General features: G+C 36.2%; 1 protein-coding gene across 1 annotated transcript; it reads left to right on the top strand.

The window, feature by feature from the left end:
• The first annotated feature begins 14,611 nt into the window (after positions 1 to 14,611).
• LOC131633688 (uncharacterized mitochondrial protein AtMg00860-like) lies at positions 14,612 to 15,028 on the top strand. Its single transcript, XM_058904377.1, has one exon. The coding sequence runs from the start codon at positions 14,612 to 14,614 to the stop codon at positions 15,026 to 15,028; it is 417 nt and encodes a 138-aa protein (XP_058760360.1).
• The last annotated feature ends 254 nt before the right edge of the window (positions 15,029 to 15,282 follow it).

Genomic DNA, 15,282 nt, shown 5'->3' with positions numbered 1-15,282 from the left:
TCTCTCTACACGGTTAAGTGTTTGATTCAAAAATCAATATAGAGACGGCGCTCTGATACCAATTAAAGGTGGAGAAAAACACAAGAAAGGGGGGGTTTGAATTGGGTTTTCAATAATTTCCCTTTCTTAAAACTCTTGTGCGGAATCTTAATTGGTTGCTGTTTATTAGAAGCATTAAGCTCTTACTTATTAGAAGCATAGTGTTTCTCATAAGTATTCAACCTTCTTTGAAACCAAAGTCTTCTTATAGCTTCTGATAATCTTGAAGACAATATACAAAGGTAAATAACACCAGATATATCCTGGTTCACTTGAGAAATTCTCAAGCTAATCCATTGTCTTCTCGAGCTTCTGACCTTCACTCGGTCTCTCAAGGAACAATCAAACAACTATTTGATAAAGGTTTGCTTAGAAAATAATGCTCTACACAAGCTGGATGTAAACACTAACTTAATCACATATTGTTTAACACATTTCTGAGCAACAACTCATGTGTTAGAATAACTTACATGAAAAAATCTATACCTAAAACAAAATACGAGCAACAACTCTTGTGTTCATTACATTGTCCTACAAAGATGTATATAATAGGAGGTTGGGTAGAAGCTTGTAGTGGTCTTCTTCTTCATCTTCTATGTTGAGCAAGTTTTGAGCAACAACTCCTTGCTTCTTCTGATTTCTATCAAGATGTATGTGATTGTAGTTAAGTAGCATCTTTAGAATCTTATTCTTCATCTTCTTTGTTGAACAATTTTTGAGAAATAACTCCTTGCTTCTTCTGATTTCTATCAAGATGTATATGATTGCAGTTGAGTAGTATCTTGTAGAATCTTATTCTTTATCTTCAGATCAGCTTCTGCATTTGAACATAGGCATTAGCATCAACTAATTTTCCTAGAAGCATTTTGAATTAGCATGTGCTCCAGCTTCTCCTTTTGACATATGCTTCTTAACATCAGTGTCATACCCTAATTTTGAACCCCCCTGAGATGTCACATCTCCATACTTTGCATCAAATTCAAAGTAGATACTCAGAACAGTCACTTATTCACCTGGTACTTAATCGAGGATGTTCAAAGACAAGAGAGCTCAGGCAAAGGATCAATCCATAAAAGGATTAGTCTCCAATACAATCATAGGACTCAAAAGCTTCATTTTATTCACCTATGATTGATTAGACACCAGTCATCAGGACTCAAGTTTGCTCAGATCACCAATTTAGGGTTTTGAGCCCATCAAGGGCTGCAATCAGGGACCACATTTGGGAAACCCTAAAAAGCTCCAGGGCATCACTCAAAGGCTTCAATCATCTTCAAATAATCCATGTGACAATATCCACAGGGCATTTCATTTCAATTCAAGATCCACAGTCATCAATTTCATCTGGTCGACAATTAGGGTTTTTGACCTAATTCACCTGGACAGTTGACTTTTAATCAGGACATGGATCCAAAACTCAAATCATGGCTCAAGAAATTCTATCACCTCAATATAATCCATTCACATCACTCATTTGAGGAGGAGAACTTGTTTCATCACAAAAGTCCAAAATTTCACTTCATCTGGAAAAAGTCATTTGTACAAGATCACCTTTGACTTCCAAGTTTTTTGGTCAAAACATGATCTTTAAGGATCAATATCATAAATATATGATTATTGAAGTCATTTGACCAAAGAAAATCAAGAAAATTCATCAAGGATCAAAAAGTCAACAAAAGTCAAACTAAGTGCATTTTTGACCTAGTTCATGGATCTCAAAATTTCACCTACACAACTCAAAAAACTTCCAACATGAAAGTTATAGATCTCATCAAATAAAACAACTTCTCACAGAGGAACATTCTTCAAGAGATCAATCATTTAAGAGATATGGACTTTGGAAGTTCTAAGTATTTTGACCTAGTTTTCTTCAAACTTTGGGCCTGTTTTACACAAATTTTCCAAATGATTTTGGAAAAACTCCAAACTAATGAATTGAAGTACATATTAAGGGATTTACAAATTGTGCTCAACCTTCTCCAAATTCATTTTGAGCTAGGAGTTATTCTTGTTCAAAGTTGGCCTCATAAAGTAAAATTATAGGTCATGTACAATTTGAAACTTTGCAATTTTGTGCATATGGCTTCACTAATGGATGCTACACGACCCATAGCACATCTGTAAACATACCATGCATCCATTTTCACCATGGCATAAGAATTGAAGAAGATTCCCAAAAACAAGAACATGTGATCATGTAATCATTACTTTTGAGAATTTATGGTAAGTAATGATTCATCAATTGGAATCTTCTCCTAAGCCAATAGAAAGCCTCTACATATCAGAAATGTTCCCCAAGATCAGATGAGATCAATGGATAGGGAGCTAGCTCGTTTTGGCCATCATTGCATTTTGGATATTCTTTGAATTTCTTCATGGCCAAGAAACCAAAACTCTCTCATTAAGCAAGCTCACTCCCTCAATCTGTACAGAACTCTTTGCCTATAAATAGAAGTGTCATCCTTCATATTAATCACACCAAAGCAACCACAATTCTTGCTTTCTCCTTCTTCCTTTCACTCTTAGCATTTTCAAAGGTTCTTTGGCAAGAATACTCGGGTTCTTCAAACCAGAGCTCTTCCTTTGAAACTAAGTGTTCTAACCTTTCAAGGAGGTCCATTAGAGGTGATCCAAACACCTGGAACACTTCCGTAAATGCAAGAACACCATCTTCACTTTCAATTTGGAGCAAAGTCAGTTGGAGGTCTGTAGCACGACTCAAGAGGAGTCAAGCAAGTCCAGGCATCCAAACACGTTCCTTAGGGTGTGGTGAAGCTATCCAGATGGTCGAAGCTCATCTGTAACTGCAGATTCACCAACCTCCATGTTCACTTGAAGCTCAATTTGAAGGAATCGGGTTGGACGATTCTGAGGTGTTCAAGTTATAATAAGCATTCAGTTAGCACCAATGAGTCCCTAAGAAGCTTTTAGGATCACTCACACAAGCCCAGGTGTTCCTCATCATCCTCACGAACTTCACTTTCAGAGGTATTTTTCCAAACTCCAACACTCTAATTTAAGTACTCTTTACAATATATCTCGATACCAGTTTGTTCATCATCATCAAAGGATTAAAAACCCTCTATCATCATTCATTTATTCATCTTGTTCATCATTTAATTTTAAAATTAGGGTTCATGTGTTCTTCGTGTCTTCTGAAAAATTAGATAGTTGTAGTTAATATAAATAAATATTAGTTGAATATCTGGATTCGTGAGGAAATTTAGAGCAAAATTCATGTTTACATCATCTGATTTGGTTGAGAAACGAGAGAGTCGGAATTTCAAAATCATGGAAGCTTGAGGTTGAAGATGAAGATGGTGGTGGCGCGCAAAATTCAAATCCAGGGTTAGAGTTTATTTTATTTTGAGTGGAAGTTGCTTTATAAACGACTACATCGTTATAGCCCAGTGGTAAAGAGAGTTTGTGAGAAGCGTGTGCCCAAGGTCTGGGGTTCGAATCCCCCTCGCCCCAGACCTTTTGATTTTATTTCTTTTTTTTACTTTATGCACTTGAATAACATATGTATAGCATTGGAATCACCACTATGACACCAAACGCGCGTTGGCTGGTTGGTGTGTGTTTTGGGGACTGGCTTCAAGGGCGTGGGTTGAAACCATGGTAAGGCCAAAATATTTTTTTTGTTACTTTTCTCTTTCATTTTATTTTATAACTTCAACCAATTAATTCACCCTTCAAATTAATTTATTTTTGCTTGATTTTTCACACACTTGTTATTTGATATACCTATTTTATGAATAATCAAAAAATTACAAATATATTATTTATTTGATGTATTTTTATTAGGTTTAAAAATGGTATATTTTTAAGTATTTTAAAGTACTTTTAATACATGTTTTCCTTGAATTTTCAAAACCTAATCTCTCATAAATACTTTAGTGATAAAACCCTAATCATTTAGGTCTCAATTAGGTATAGATTTTGTCTTTACCCTAATTAAGTTGACTTTTGTCAATTTTCAAAACTGTTTCCTAACTTCAATTAAACAGGCGATCAAGGTTTTCAAACAACGAAACTTTGTATCATTTCAAATGATTTCCAACTGTTTTCATAAATAGTAAATTAATCCATGGGCCTCTAATTGAGTGTAAGTCCCGACACCTTTTTCTTTTCTTAGTTTGTTTTCAAAACTGTATTTACAAAATCTTCTTTCTGTTTTCAAAACATTCTTCTGGTATTTGAAGGGCATTATTCGCGATGAAACTCTTCAGATACCTATGTGACCTATGTCCATATTCACTTCTTTTGTTTTCAAAAACCTTTAATTGTTTATAATAAATATTCAACTGTTATCAATAAAACAACAAAAATTGCTGGTGAGGCTTTGTACATACATCTTCAAAGGCCTCCACTTCATCCAGGTTAGGCTTTATAGCTTTCAATTTACAGTCTTTATTTAAATTACTGTCAAATATAAACTGTATATATATTGTTTAGAATTACGTCTGAGTGTAAACCTTAGGACAGTTAAACTATATATATATATATATATATATATATTATAGGAATATTGCCTAGGATTGAGAATGTCTTCCCGGTGAAGGCTCTTTCCTAATTAGAGATATGTAGTTCAAACCCTCAAGATGAATTATTCCCGGTGAAACATCTTGAAAAAGCCTTAGGACCCAAACTAGGACACATAAACCCAAGAGGAATTATTCCCGGTGAAACCTCTTACCCATTTGCTTAGAGCCAAAATAAGTTCAAAACCACATAGCTTTCTCTTGTGCTATAACAAGGACCCTCGATGACCCTCGATTATCCTCCTCTTGGGCTTTGTACAAGGACCCACAGGCTTCTTAAAAGCATATTCCCAGCTTACTCTTGAGCTTGTATACAAGGACCCATCAGGTTTCTTATAAACATATGAACAGGTCTTTAGTCACCTCTTAGCCTACCCTGGTGAGTTCCTTCCACTCTTCAAACCAGACTTTAAACATGCCAAGATTGCCTCAATCTCAGTATTGAGCACACCTTTTGGAATGAGAGACATGGACAGTCTTTGTCACCCTTATCTTCATTAATTTTCCCTCCTTAGCAGAGTCCAGGTTTCAATCAATCTATCCTCGATCAAAGTCAGCCTTAATCTTGGGCTTTAAACAAGAAGTCTTAATTAGATAATTTTTCTGCTATCATTCATAAATCCCTGGAAAGAGTTAGCTTCTAAAAATCAGTCTTTTAAATAGAAAATTTCACAAGCTGAGTCAAAACCCCCGGAAAGGGTTAGCCTCCAAAAATTGAACTTTTAAAAGATAAATTTTCCAGCTGAGTCAAAACCCCTGGAAAGGGTTAGCCTCCAAAAATTAAACTTTCAAAAGATAAACTCTCCAGCAGAGTAAAACTCCTGGAAAGGGTCAGCCTCCATTCATTCTTTAAAAAGATAATCTCACCAGTCTCAGTCAGTAAAAGACATATTCCTCAATAAAAAGTCAGCCTCAATTCTGGGCTTTGTACAGAACACAAATAATTCTTAGTTTAAGTCAATCCCTAGTAGAGTTATCCCCCAGAGTCAATAAAATAATAAATCAATCAAAAGCCTCAAGCTTGGGCCTTATACAAGCCAGCTAAAGTCAAATCTTTTATACAGTAGATAGATATAGCTTATCTCTATACAGAGATCTTTCTCCTATCTCACCACATTCAAACAAACAAACATTACATTACATTTTAATTTTAATCAGTCTCCCACTTAGGATTTTGAAAGACATGCTCTGGCAGTAAAAACCAGGCATGTGTAACTTTCCCTAATTTGGATGAGCATCTTTCTTTCATTCAAGATGTAGTTTACTGGTATACTTACACATACACAAGTAAGGTCCCCCTCTTGAATGAAATGAATTCAGTTATTCTGTCACTCTTTTAATGTTTGTGGTGGAATAGTAGAAATACCTCTCTGTAAAGATAATTTCATGTCTCTTTACTGTAAACAAAGATTTAATTCAAGCTTAAACCTTGAGCTTCAAGCAAGGCACCAAAAATCATTAACTTCCCTAATTAGTTCTCCGAACTACAAAAAGCTCTGACTTCCATTAGGGATATGTAGGCATGAGGTTCATAAGGAATCTCAGCGAGCTAATAAAAAACCAAAAATAGTAAGTCTGTCTGTCTTTCTTTTAAATCAATTCAACTCCTTCTCCTAACACAAAAGGAGAAACTTTCCCAATAATAAGCAACAAACATAAACACATAGACAATGAGAAGGTTCCCGTAGAGTACTACGGATATGTAGGGTTATTAAACTCTTCCCTATGTATAACCGACCTCCCGGACTCCAGAATTTCTAGTCTAGGTGAATCCCCACACTTAGCAAACTCCTAGGGTTTATTTGAGATCTTTTTCCCCTTTCCTACTCGAAGGATAATTAAAAAGTTCGTGTGATATCGTAGGAAGAACTGAAACAAAATTCATCCCGCCCCGGGCGCATTCTCCTTCCAAATTCCGCGTAAAGGGTCTAGCTTGCCGTCCTCCCAAGTGAAACGGGGAGGTAAAAAAAACGACACCACAATCAGCTTCTAAGCATTGTCTTCTTTGTTGATCTTTTTGTTCATGTTAATTTGTGTTGGTTGAGTTCTGTTCAAACCAAATGACAATTAACAAATGCAACAAAAAAAGTTGTTATAGCAGTATGAACATCAACTTTGACATCTATGGTAATATTATCAGTAGCGATACCAATGGCATTAAAAGCTACAACATATTCATTTGAATCAATAGTGGAATCTGTAATGTACTATTGTACTATTTTCTTCTTGACTAAGTTCTTTATCTTATCTTCAAATAATGTACTTCTGGTTCTGAAATAGTAATCTTGGAAGAGATCATCTTGTCTTCATCTTCCTGATAATGATTCTGATGTGTAGTTCTGAAATAGTAATCATTATCCCGTGAGAGTAGAATCATTATCCCGTGAGAGTCAAAGTAGAATCTTGCGTGAAAAGTATAATCATTATCCCGTGAGAGTCAAAGTCTTATTTATCAGAATTGATAGCAATAACTTTTTTGAAAACCGATACTTGACTTCTCATCTGGAGTTGTCTTATGACGATGTAGCTTGTCCAGATTTTGTTTCAGAATCCTTGAAGAATTGGAACACTGTTTTCTAGATACATAGGCAACAACCAATCTAAAATCATGTTCTTCCATGTTTGAGAGCGCTTCTGATTCTTGGATCTTGGCCTCTGATCTTCTTGCTTGATTAGCTCGGTTCTAATCTTTAGTACATCCTTCAGTCTGATATTTGTATTCTCGGCTTGACCTTTGACGTATCTGATCTTGCATTCAGAATCTTTGACTTTGTCTTCAGAGTTGGAAGCAACAGCTTCTTGTGTATTGTTTTCCGATCTTTGAACAGGAGTTCTAACGAAATTCTTCCTTCTGATTGCTCGTGGCTTCTGAAGCAACAGCTTATTTGAGAAGCGTACAGTAACTCTCCTTCTGATGAACATTCAGCATTCTTCAGAACTACTGATGGTTCTTCAGATTCAGCTGCAAATAGAATTTATGAGTTTCCTTGCTTGTTTCTGATGATTCTTCTCAGACAACAATCCAGAATCTTCTTGAACACAATATCTGCACACTCAAGAAAACTATTAGAAACTAAATTGTTACATACAAAATATATGTATTGTTATAGTCAAAACATAGAGTCTTATTGCATGAACAAATCTTGTTCTTACAGAAGTAAATCCTTAAATTATTATGCTATATTAGGAGCTCAAACCTGCATTGGAATTAAAGCATTCACACTGAACATCTTAGACTGCTAGGTTTATAAGAAAGTCCTTGTTATTTTATGTACATCACATTATGTTTCAGTAACTTGACATAGTTATAGTTTTTTCTTGTTGAGTTGTAAGATTTAACATCATTCATAGTTGTGATTGAAGTTGATCACTAGGGTTTAGTGACTGAAATTCCAAACACTATGGGTTAGTGTTTGAGATAAAGTGAGAGGGTGTCTCATATTTAGGGAGAGTCCTAAATAGAAAGTTCTTGGGTAGTCTCAAGAAAAGGCATTAAACAACATAGAGTTTATTATTGCTTGTAAGGCTAAATTTATTAAGCTACTTATAATGAACTTCTTTTATTAGGTTGGAAACTAACCCTTCAAACGTAGGTGCGGGTTGCATCAACTGGGTTGCCAATTAATTATGTTATTTATTGCTTTTCTGCAATATCATCTTGTATAAGTAAATTGTAAAAGCTCTAGTTAAAATTGTCATTATAGCTGCTAGGACATCGTGTGCAACATCAGTACCTTGAGGAACATGATTTCAATCATTCTGGAACATATAACAATGTTATCAACATCTTGTTCAAAATTGTTCTCAGAGGTTATATGATCATTCTCCTTTTCAGTTGGAGACTTTGTCTCTAACATGTTGGATCAGTTATCTGGAACATATTTATCAACATCATGATTTCCCATACTAGTTTCCTAATTTTTATCATCAATAAACGTTTGGGCTTCTATTAGCTAGAAGTTTCGACGCCAAGCTTTATTTACTATAATAAGTAAAAAAGACAATGTCTTTGAAGATACTGTGAGATTTCAACAGGAAGAGTTTGCGAAGAAACACCAGTCGAAGTCCTCCTTATGTAAGAGGAAGTTGATTGATGAGACTTAGAAATATTTTCTAAGTTTAAATCATGATTTAACGGTGTAGCGGTGAAAAATTTAGACCGAGGCCAGTGGATTGACCCAAATCTTATTGTTTGTGAAAGTCGCCACCGCTCTTTATTGTTTACAAAGGAAATGGGAAAAGAACGAAGTAAAACCCAAAGAAGTTTTTAAAATCAAGACTAATAAAATAAACAGAGATCTTATGTTCGGGGGTTGGTTATGCAAGGGGAAGGTGTAACACCCTTCTAAATCCCGCAAAAAATATAACATAAATCAGAGTAATATATCATGCATATTAATTCAAGGGTGTCACACATAATTCAAAAACCATAAACACCTATCATGCTCAATAACACTTTAAATATAACTCATGTTTCCATAACTCCAACACGTGCACTTTCGCACCGGATTCATATTCAATCAAACAAAACACATTATCGTCTCATAATAATTTTACTTTATTAAAAACTTAGGCGTAATGGCCAAACATCACATAATTTTATTAAAATATCACAATAGAAAGGAATACAAGGTATCCTTCAAAAACATAAATCAACAATGTTCCCCAGTGTTACATAATTAGAGCACCACTCAAAACCTAAAAATACTAAATGAATAAATAAAGGAATAGCTCTCCTACTAATCCTTGCAAGCAAGCATCGCTATCTTGAGTACCTGAGCGATGTCGTATAAAACATTATTCCATCAGAAGGGTGAGAATTTACATAATTATAGAAATATATAATAATAAGCAATGTATAACAACATACAACAAAAGAATTCATCACATTTCCAACATACATGTATTCAACACTTTTTAAGTATATTTCTCATGTTTACATATACCACATAGCTCAATAGATTCAAGATACCAAGTAATCAAATCACAAATATCAATAAAGTACCAATTCACACAATTAGCGCATAAAACACACCAATGCAATTCACATTGACACATCTGACTCTAATGCGACTCAATGCAAATGCATGTGGTACCAATTGTTATCTTTAGCAGATTCCCCGCGTCCATCTCTCAGACAGATAACCACCAATAAGCATATCCTCTAAGCTTCAAACCAATCCTCTAGGTTTGGGACAAGTCAATAGCTCTCACGGAACTACCAAACATTGCCTCTTTCTCACCGAATGAATGCATGTGCAATTATCGACCAACATATGTAATTAAGACCATCTCTCAATCTTAATTATACAAGCATATATCTCACCAATACATCACATATGAATTTCAGCACAAATTGCACAAACATACACAATTCTCATGTTATCTGTCATACCCCTAATTTCGCCCTAAGCTTTTTCATCTGATTCATTTGCATTAACATCAATTCATCTGTGTCCAAACTAAATTTCAATTGCACATGTTGCATTCCAAATTAGTTTCTCATCATTTCACTTGATAATCATTTTAATTTTTTGCATATTTTCATTAAATTTTGCATCTTGAATTTAATTTTATCATTGCATTTTTAATAAATTAACTTGCATTTTTCTTTTTGAAATTTCTATTTAAATTGGTTTTAATGACTAAATCATTATTTAATTATTATCATCAATTTAAATTAGAATTAAAAATGAGAGACCATTTGAATCATACATTAAAATAAAAGGATTGTTACAACATTCTTTTTATTATTATAACAAAACAATGAGGTTTTTTCAATTTACATTTTATTAGCATTTGCATCTTGCATCTTTTTACTTAATTAAATATGACTTGTTTTTGGGTTAAAATAAAATAGGAATAGAAATAAGCAAAATAAGATTTCATTAGTTTTAGATTACATCAATAGGTTTTATTTACAACAGGCCCACTTTCTTTGGCCCACTTTTTTTTCCATGTTCAAACATTGGTTCTATTTTTCCTTTAAACTAGTTTGCATCAGACAAAACAGAAAGGAAAAAAAAAGAGAAGAGTTTATTTTCTTGTTCATAAGATGAGGCCCCACGCCTTTATGTAAATGTGCTCCATCATCACCCCAAGCCTGCTGCTTTGCAAGACAACAGCCTGGCTCCTTTACAAAACCAGCAGCCTTGCTGCTCCAAAAAGACAAAAGAAAACAACCTGCAACAACAGTATAAGAAAACCTGCATATAGGAACCCAAAATTAACCAAAATGGTCAAAACCAAACCTGCACCGAAAAGTAATACAGCAGCATACCAAAACAGTTCAAAATTCAATAATTTTCCCCCCAATTTCACTTCACCTCTCCTATAAATGAGACCATTCATCTTCAGTGTTAGAGGGAGGGAGAACGACTCTGTTAAAAGAAACTTTGCAGAAAATTCTCATAGTCTTCCTCCAAAACTTTCAAACAAACCTCTCTGAACCTTCTTTAACCAACCCCTCAAACTGTAACAACCATTGAAACACCTTCAGAACCTCACTCATTCCATAACTTCAACCCTAATTCCATAACTTAAACCCTCACAATCCACTCTCAATACCTCCGCAATACCAACAATCACAGCCTAAAAACTCTGTAAACATCCACAATCAACACAACGCTTCAATCTCTCACCCTCACCGAGGAAACACACAGACCTCACCAAAACACAAACACACTCACTCCCTTTACTGCATTTGCTGAAATGAGTCACGCTCAAGCTCGTAACACACTCACAATAACCATCCTGAAACCTGAACACCACTCACCATTGTGACCTTCACCCTCTCAGAACCAACAACACTCAGTCGCAACATTAACGCACTCAAGCTCATCAGACACGACAACAGATGCACGGCTAAGGAGATGTATCGAACCCATCCACACAGTGACATACAATTTTCAGAAACATTCAAACGAAAACAGAAGCAACGAATAAGAAAGGAGACGAACAGAGCAAAGAAGAACAAGCAAGTGGAGTAGACGCAAATAAGAGAATCATCTAGTTCAAATCGAGATCGTACACGAGTTAGTCTTCACCAAATTCTTGCTTTTCTTGCATTTATCGTTGCTTGCTCATGTATTTTGATGTAATTATCTCATGAATCATAATGAATTGGGGTATTTAGGGATCGAAAGGGGTTAGGGATTTGTTCTCTGATTGTTTTTTTGTTGAATTCTTAACCGTGATAGAGCATGTTAGGAAGAAGGCTACCAGAATTAAGAAAAGGCCCAATTGGCTTAAAGATTTTGTATGAACCCAAGAGGGGTGTCTTTAGTCAAAGTTTAATTATTAAGTATTTTCCTATTTTATGTATATTTAGGCCTTTGGCCCGTTTAGAGAACAAACCCTACTATATAAGCATTGTATGTTGCCTCCTTTTGAATTAAGAAGAAAACTTGCTTTTATCTTATTGTCTTTTAATGCAATTTAGATCTAGGGTTACTCTACATTATTCTATCATTGGTGCTCTCATTGTCCTTTCTCAAATCCTCCCATGGCTCCCCCAAAACCTCCTAACCCTTCTTCTAAATAAATTTTAGAAGAAGCTATACAAATGTCAACCTTAAATCTAAACCAAGTTATGGCTGAAACACAAGAACAAATGGATGTGAGGTTTCCTCAAGTTCATGATGATATCACAAAACAAGTGGGTCAGAGTCATACAAGGTTAGAGAATGATAAAAGTGTGGAAGATTCAAGATATCAAGCTCCTATGGCAGCTCTGCAGAAAATTTCTATACATCAAGAAAAACAGCCTGCTGCTACAAACTCTGGTGTCAGTAACTCAGGTATACAACCCTCTTCCATTTCTTTTGGTTCCCAAACTTTAACCCATGTGCTCACACCCACCCACTCACCCATACCACAAATTCTGACACCACCCCATTCCACATTCAGACCCCCTACGACCCACTCGTTTACCCCCATTCAGCCCACTATCACCATACCCCCCCATTTCAGCGTTGTACCCCCACCGCCCCCTTTTACACCTTATCCACCATACACCCCCCAATCTGCTTTTGTCCCACTGGCCCAACCCGAATCATACAACCCGCTGGCCCATATACCCCCATTACCCCCTTTTAGATCCCCCAAACTAGAATTACCCTTATTTGATGGTTCAAATCCATTAGAATGGTTACTTCAAGCTGACTAGTTTTTTAGTTTCTATAATCTTCCACCGGAAAATTGTTTATCTCTTATTTCATTTTATATGAAAGGTGATGCATTAGGTTGGTTTAAGTGGATGCATCAGAATCGTTTGTTGACTGATTGGGTTTCATTCACAAGGGCTCTAAAATTACGTTTTGGTCCTTCTACATTTGAAAACTATCAAGCGGAATTATTTAAATTAAAGCAAATTGGTTCTGTTATGGAGTATCAAACGAAATTTGAACATCTAGGAAATCAAGTAGTGGGACTGCCAGCAGTAGCCATTCTAAATTGTTTCATATCAGGCCTACATGTGGACATTCAAAATGAATTGGCTATACACAAACCTACATCTATTTCACAGGCTATTGGGCTTGCGAAATTAATTGAGTCCAAACTCAAGGATTCCAAACAGAAATTTCACAAACCATTTTCACCAAATTTCCAAATATCAGCTCCTACACCCCCAAACACACAGAATTTCAAATCATAAAACCTCACGGCCCAGCCCAATTCAACCACTCAGAAAAGTCCCATCTCACAGCAGCCCAAATTTCCCATTCGTAAACTTACCCAAGCCCAACTACAAGAGAGGCGAGCCCAAGGACTCTGTTTTAATTGTGATGAAAAATTCATCAAGGGACATAAATATTCTACAAACAGATTTTTCATTTTATTGGCTGAAGATGAAGGGTTATTGGCGGAACTAGAAATTTCCACAATTTAGGAACCACCACCAGAACCAGAATTCAGTGATACTTATTTCCAACTATCCCCTCAGGCCTTAACAGGACATTACCATCCACAAACATTAAAATTCAAAGGGTTAATTCAAGGATTATCCGTTATGGTTCTGGTTGACACAGGGAGCACTCATAACATAATGCAACCTAGGATTGCTCAACACCTAAACCTCTAGCCCACCTCAATCAATCAATTTTCAGTGATGGTAGGAAATAGATCTCATCTCCAATGTGAAGGACTGTGCAATAATGTTGAAATATTCATCCAACAGAAACCATTCACCCTCCCCTTTTATTTACTCCCAATCGAAGGCGCTGACATTGTTTTGGGAATGGCGTGGCTTAGAACCCTTGGCCCAATTCAAGCAGATTTTTCAGTTCCTTCCCTCACCTTCAAACATCAAAATAGATCTTTAACCCTCACCGGCGACCCTAACTCTACACCTATCAATACCATATTCCACCAACTCCGCCAACTCATACATACCGACTCAATTGCATCTTTTCACTTCTTACTAATGGAACCCATTATAACACCAAACCACCCTCATAATTCTGCTATTTCCATAACCCAAGCCCAACCACCCTTACCAACAAAACTTACCAAACTCTTGACCAAATTTCAAGCTATTTTTCAACAACCTAAAGGCCTTCCCCCCCCCCCCCCCCAAAGACCCCATGACCACCATATAAACCTATTATCAAACACACCACCTGTCAACGTGAAACCTTATAGATACCCTCACTCCAAAAAGGAAACCATGACCAAAATGATACAAGAAATGCTGCAAGAAGGAACTATCAGACCTAGTACTAGCCCTTTTTCTTCCCCAGTTTTATTAGTCAAAAAAAGACGGGACATGGCGGTTTCGTGTCGATTACAGAGCATTGAATGCTGTGACAATCAAGGATTGTTTTCCCATACCCACTTTTGATGAGCTATTGGATGAACTTGGTTCAGCTACTATTTTTTCCAAGATAGATTTGTGTTCTGGATACCATCTGATTCGAGTTGCATCAAAAGACACGTATAAAACAGCTTTTCGAACTTTTGATGGGCATTACGAATTCCTTGTAATGCCCTTTGGCCTAACTAATGGGCCATCTACATTCCAATCAGCTATGAATGACTTACTTCGCCCTTACTTAAGAAAATTTATACTTGTTTTCGTTGATGATATTTTAATCTACAGTGCTAATTTTGAAGATCATCTAACACATTTGCAGGTTGTTTTTGAGTTGCTAGCTAAGCAAGCATTTTTTGTGAAGTTATCTAAGTGTGTTTTTTCCGCAGTTCAAATTGAGTACCAAGGACATATAATTTCAGTCGGAGGTGTTGCACCGGATTTAGAGAAAATTAAAGCCATTGTTGATTGGCCAGCACCGCGTTCACTCTCGACACTCCGCGGCTTTTTAGGTCTCACCGGGTTTTATCGCCGTTTTGTGAAAAGTTACGCCACTCTAGCCGCTCCCCTCACCGACTTGTTACGTTCCACTAAATTCACATGGAGTATAGAGGCTGCTCAGGCCTTTACATAGCTGAAACAGAAAATGACCAACATGCCGGTCTTAGCACTATCAGATTTTACAAAAGAATTTACAATAGAGACAGATGCTTCTGGGGTCGCCATTGGTGCTGTTTTGTCCTAAGCAGGCCATCCAATTGCTTTCTTCAGTAAGAAATTATGTCCCCGCATGCAAGCTTCATCTGTCTATGTTCGGGAAATGTTCGCCATCACGGAATCTGTCAAGAAGTGGCGTCAGTACCTCTTAGGTCAACGATTTCACATTTA

Source organism: Vicia villosa, unplaced genomic scaffold, assembly GCF_029867415.1.
Source record: "Vicia villosa cultivar HV-30 ecotype Madison, WI unplaced genomic scaffold, Vvil1.0 ctg.001163F_1_1, whole genome shotgun sequence".
NCBI lineage: Eukaryota > Viridiplantae > Streptophyta > Magnoliopsida > Fabales > Fabaceae > Vicia > Vicia villosa.
The sequence above is the reverse complement of the archived record's forward strand: the minus strand, read 5'-3'. Positions and strand labels throughout refer to the sequence as shown.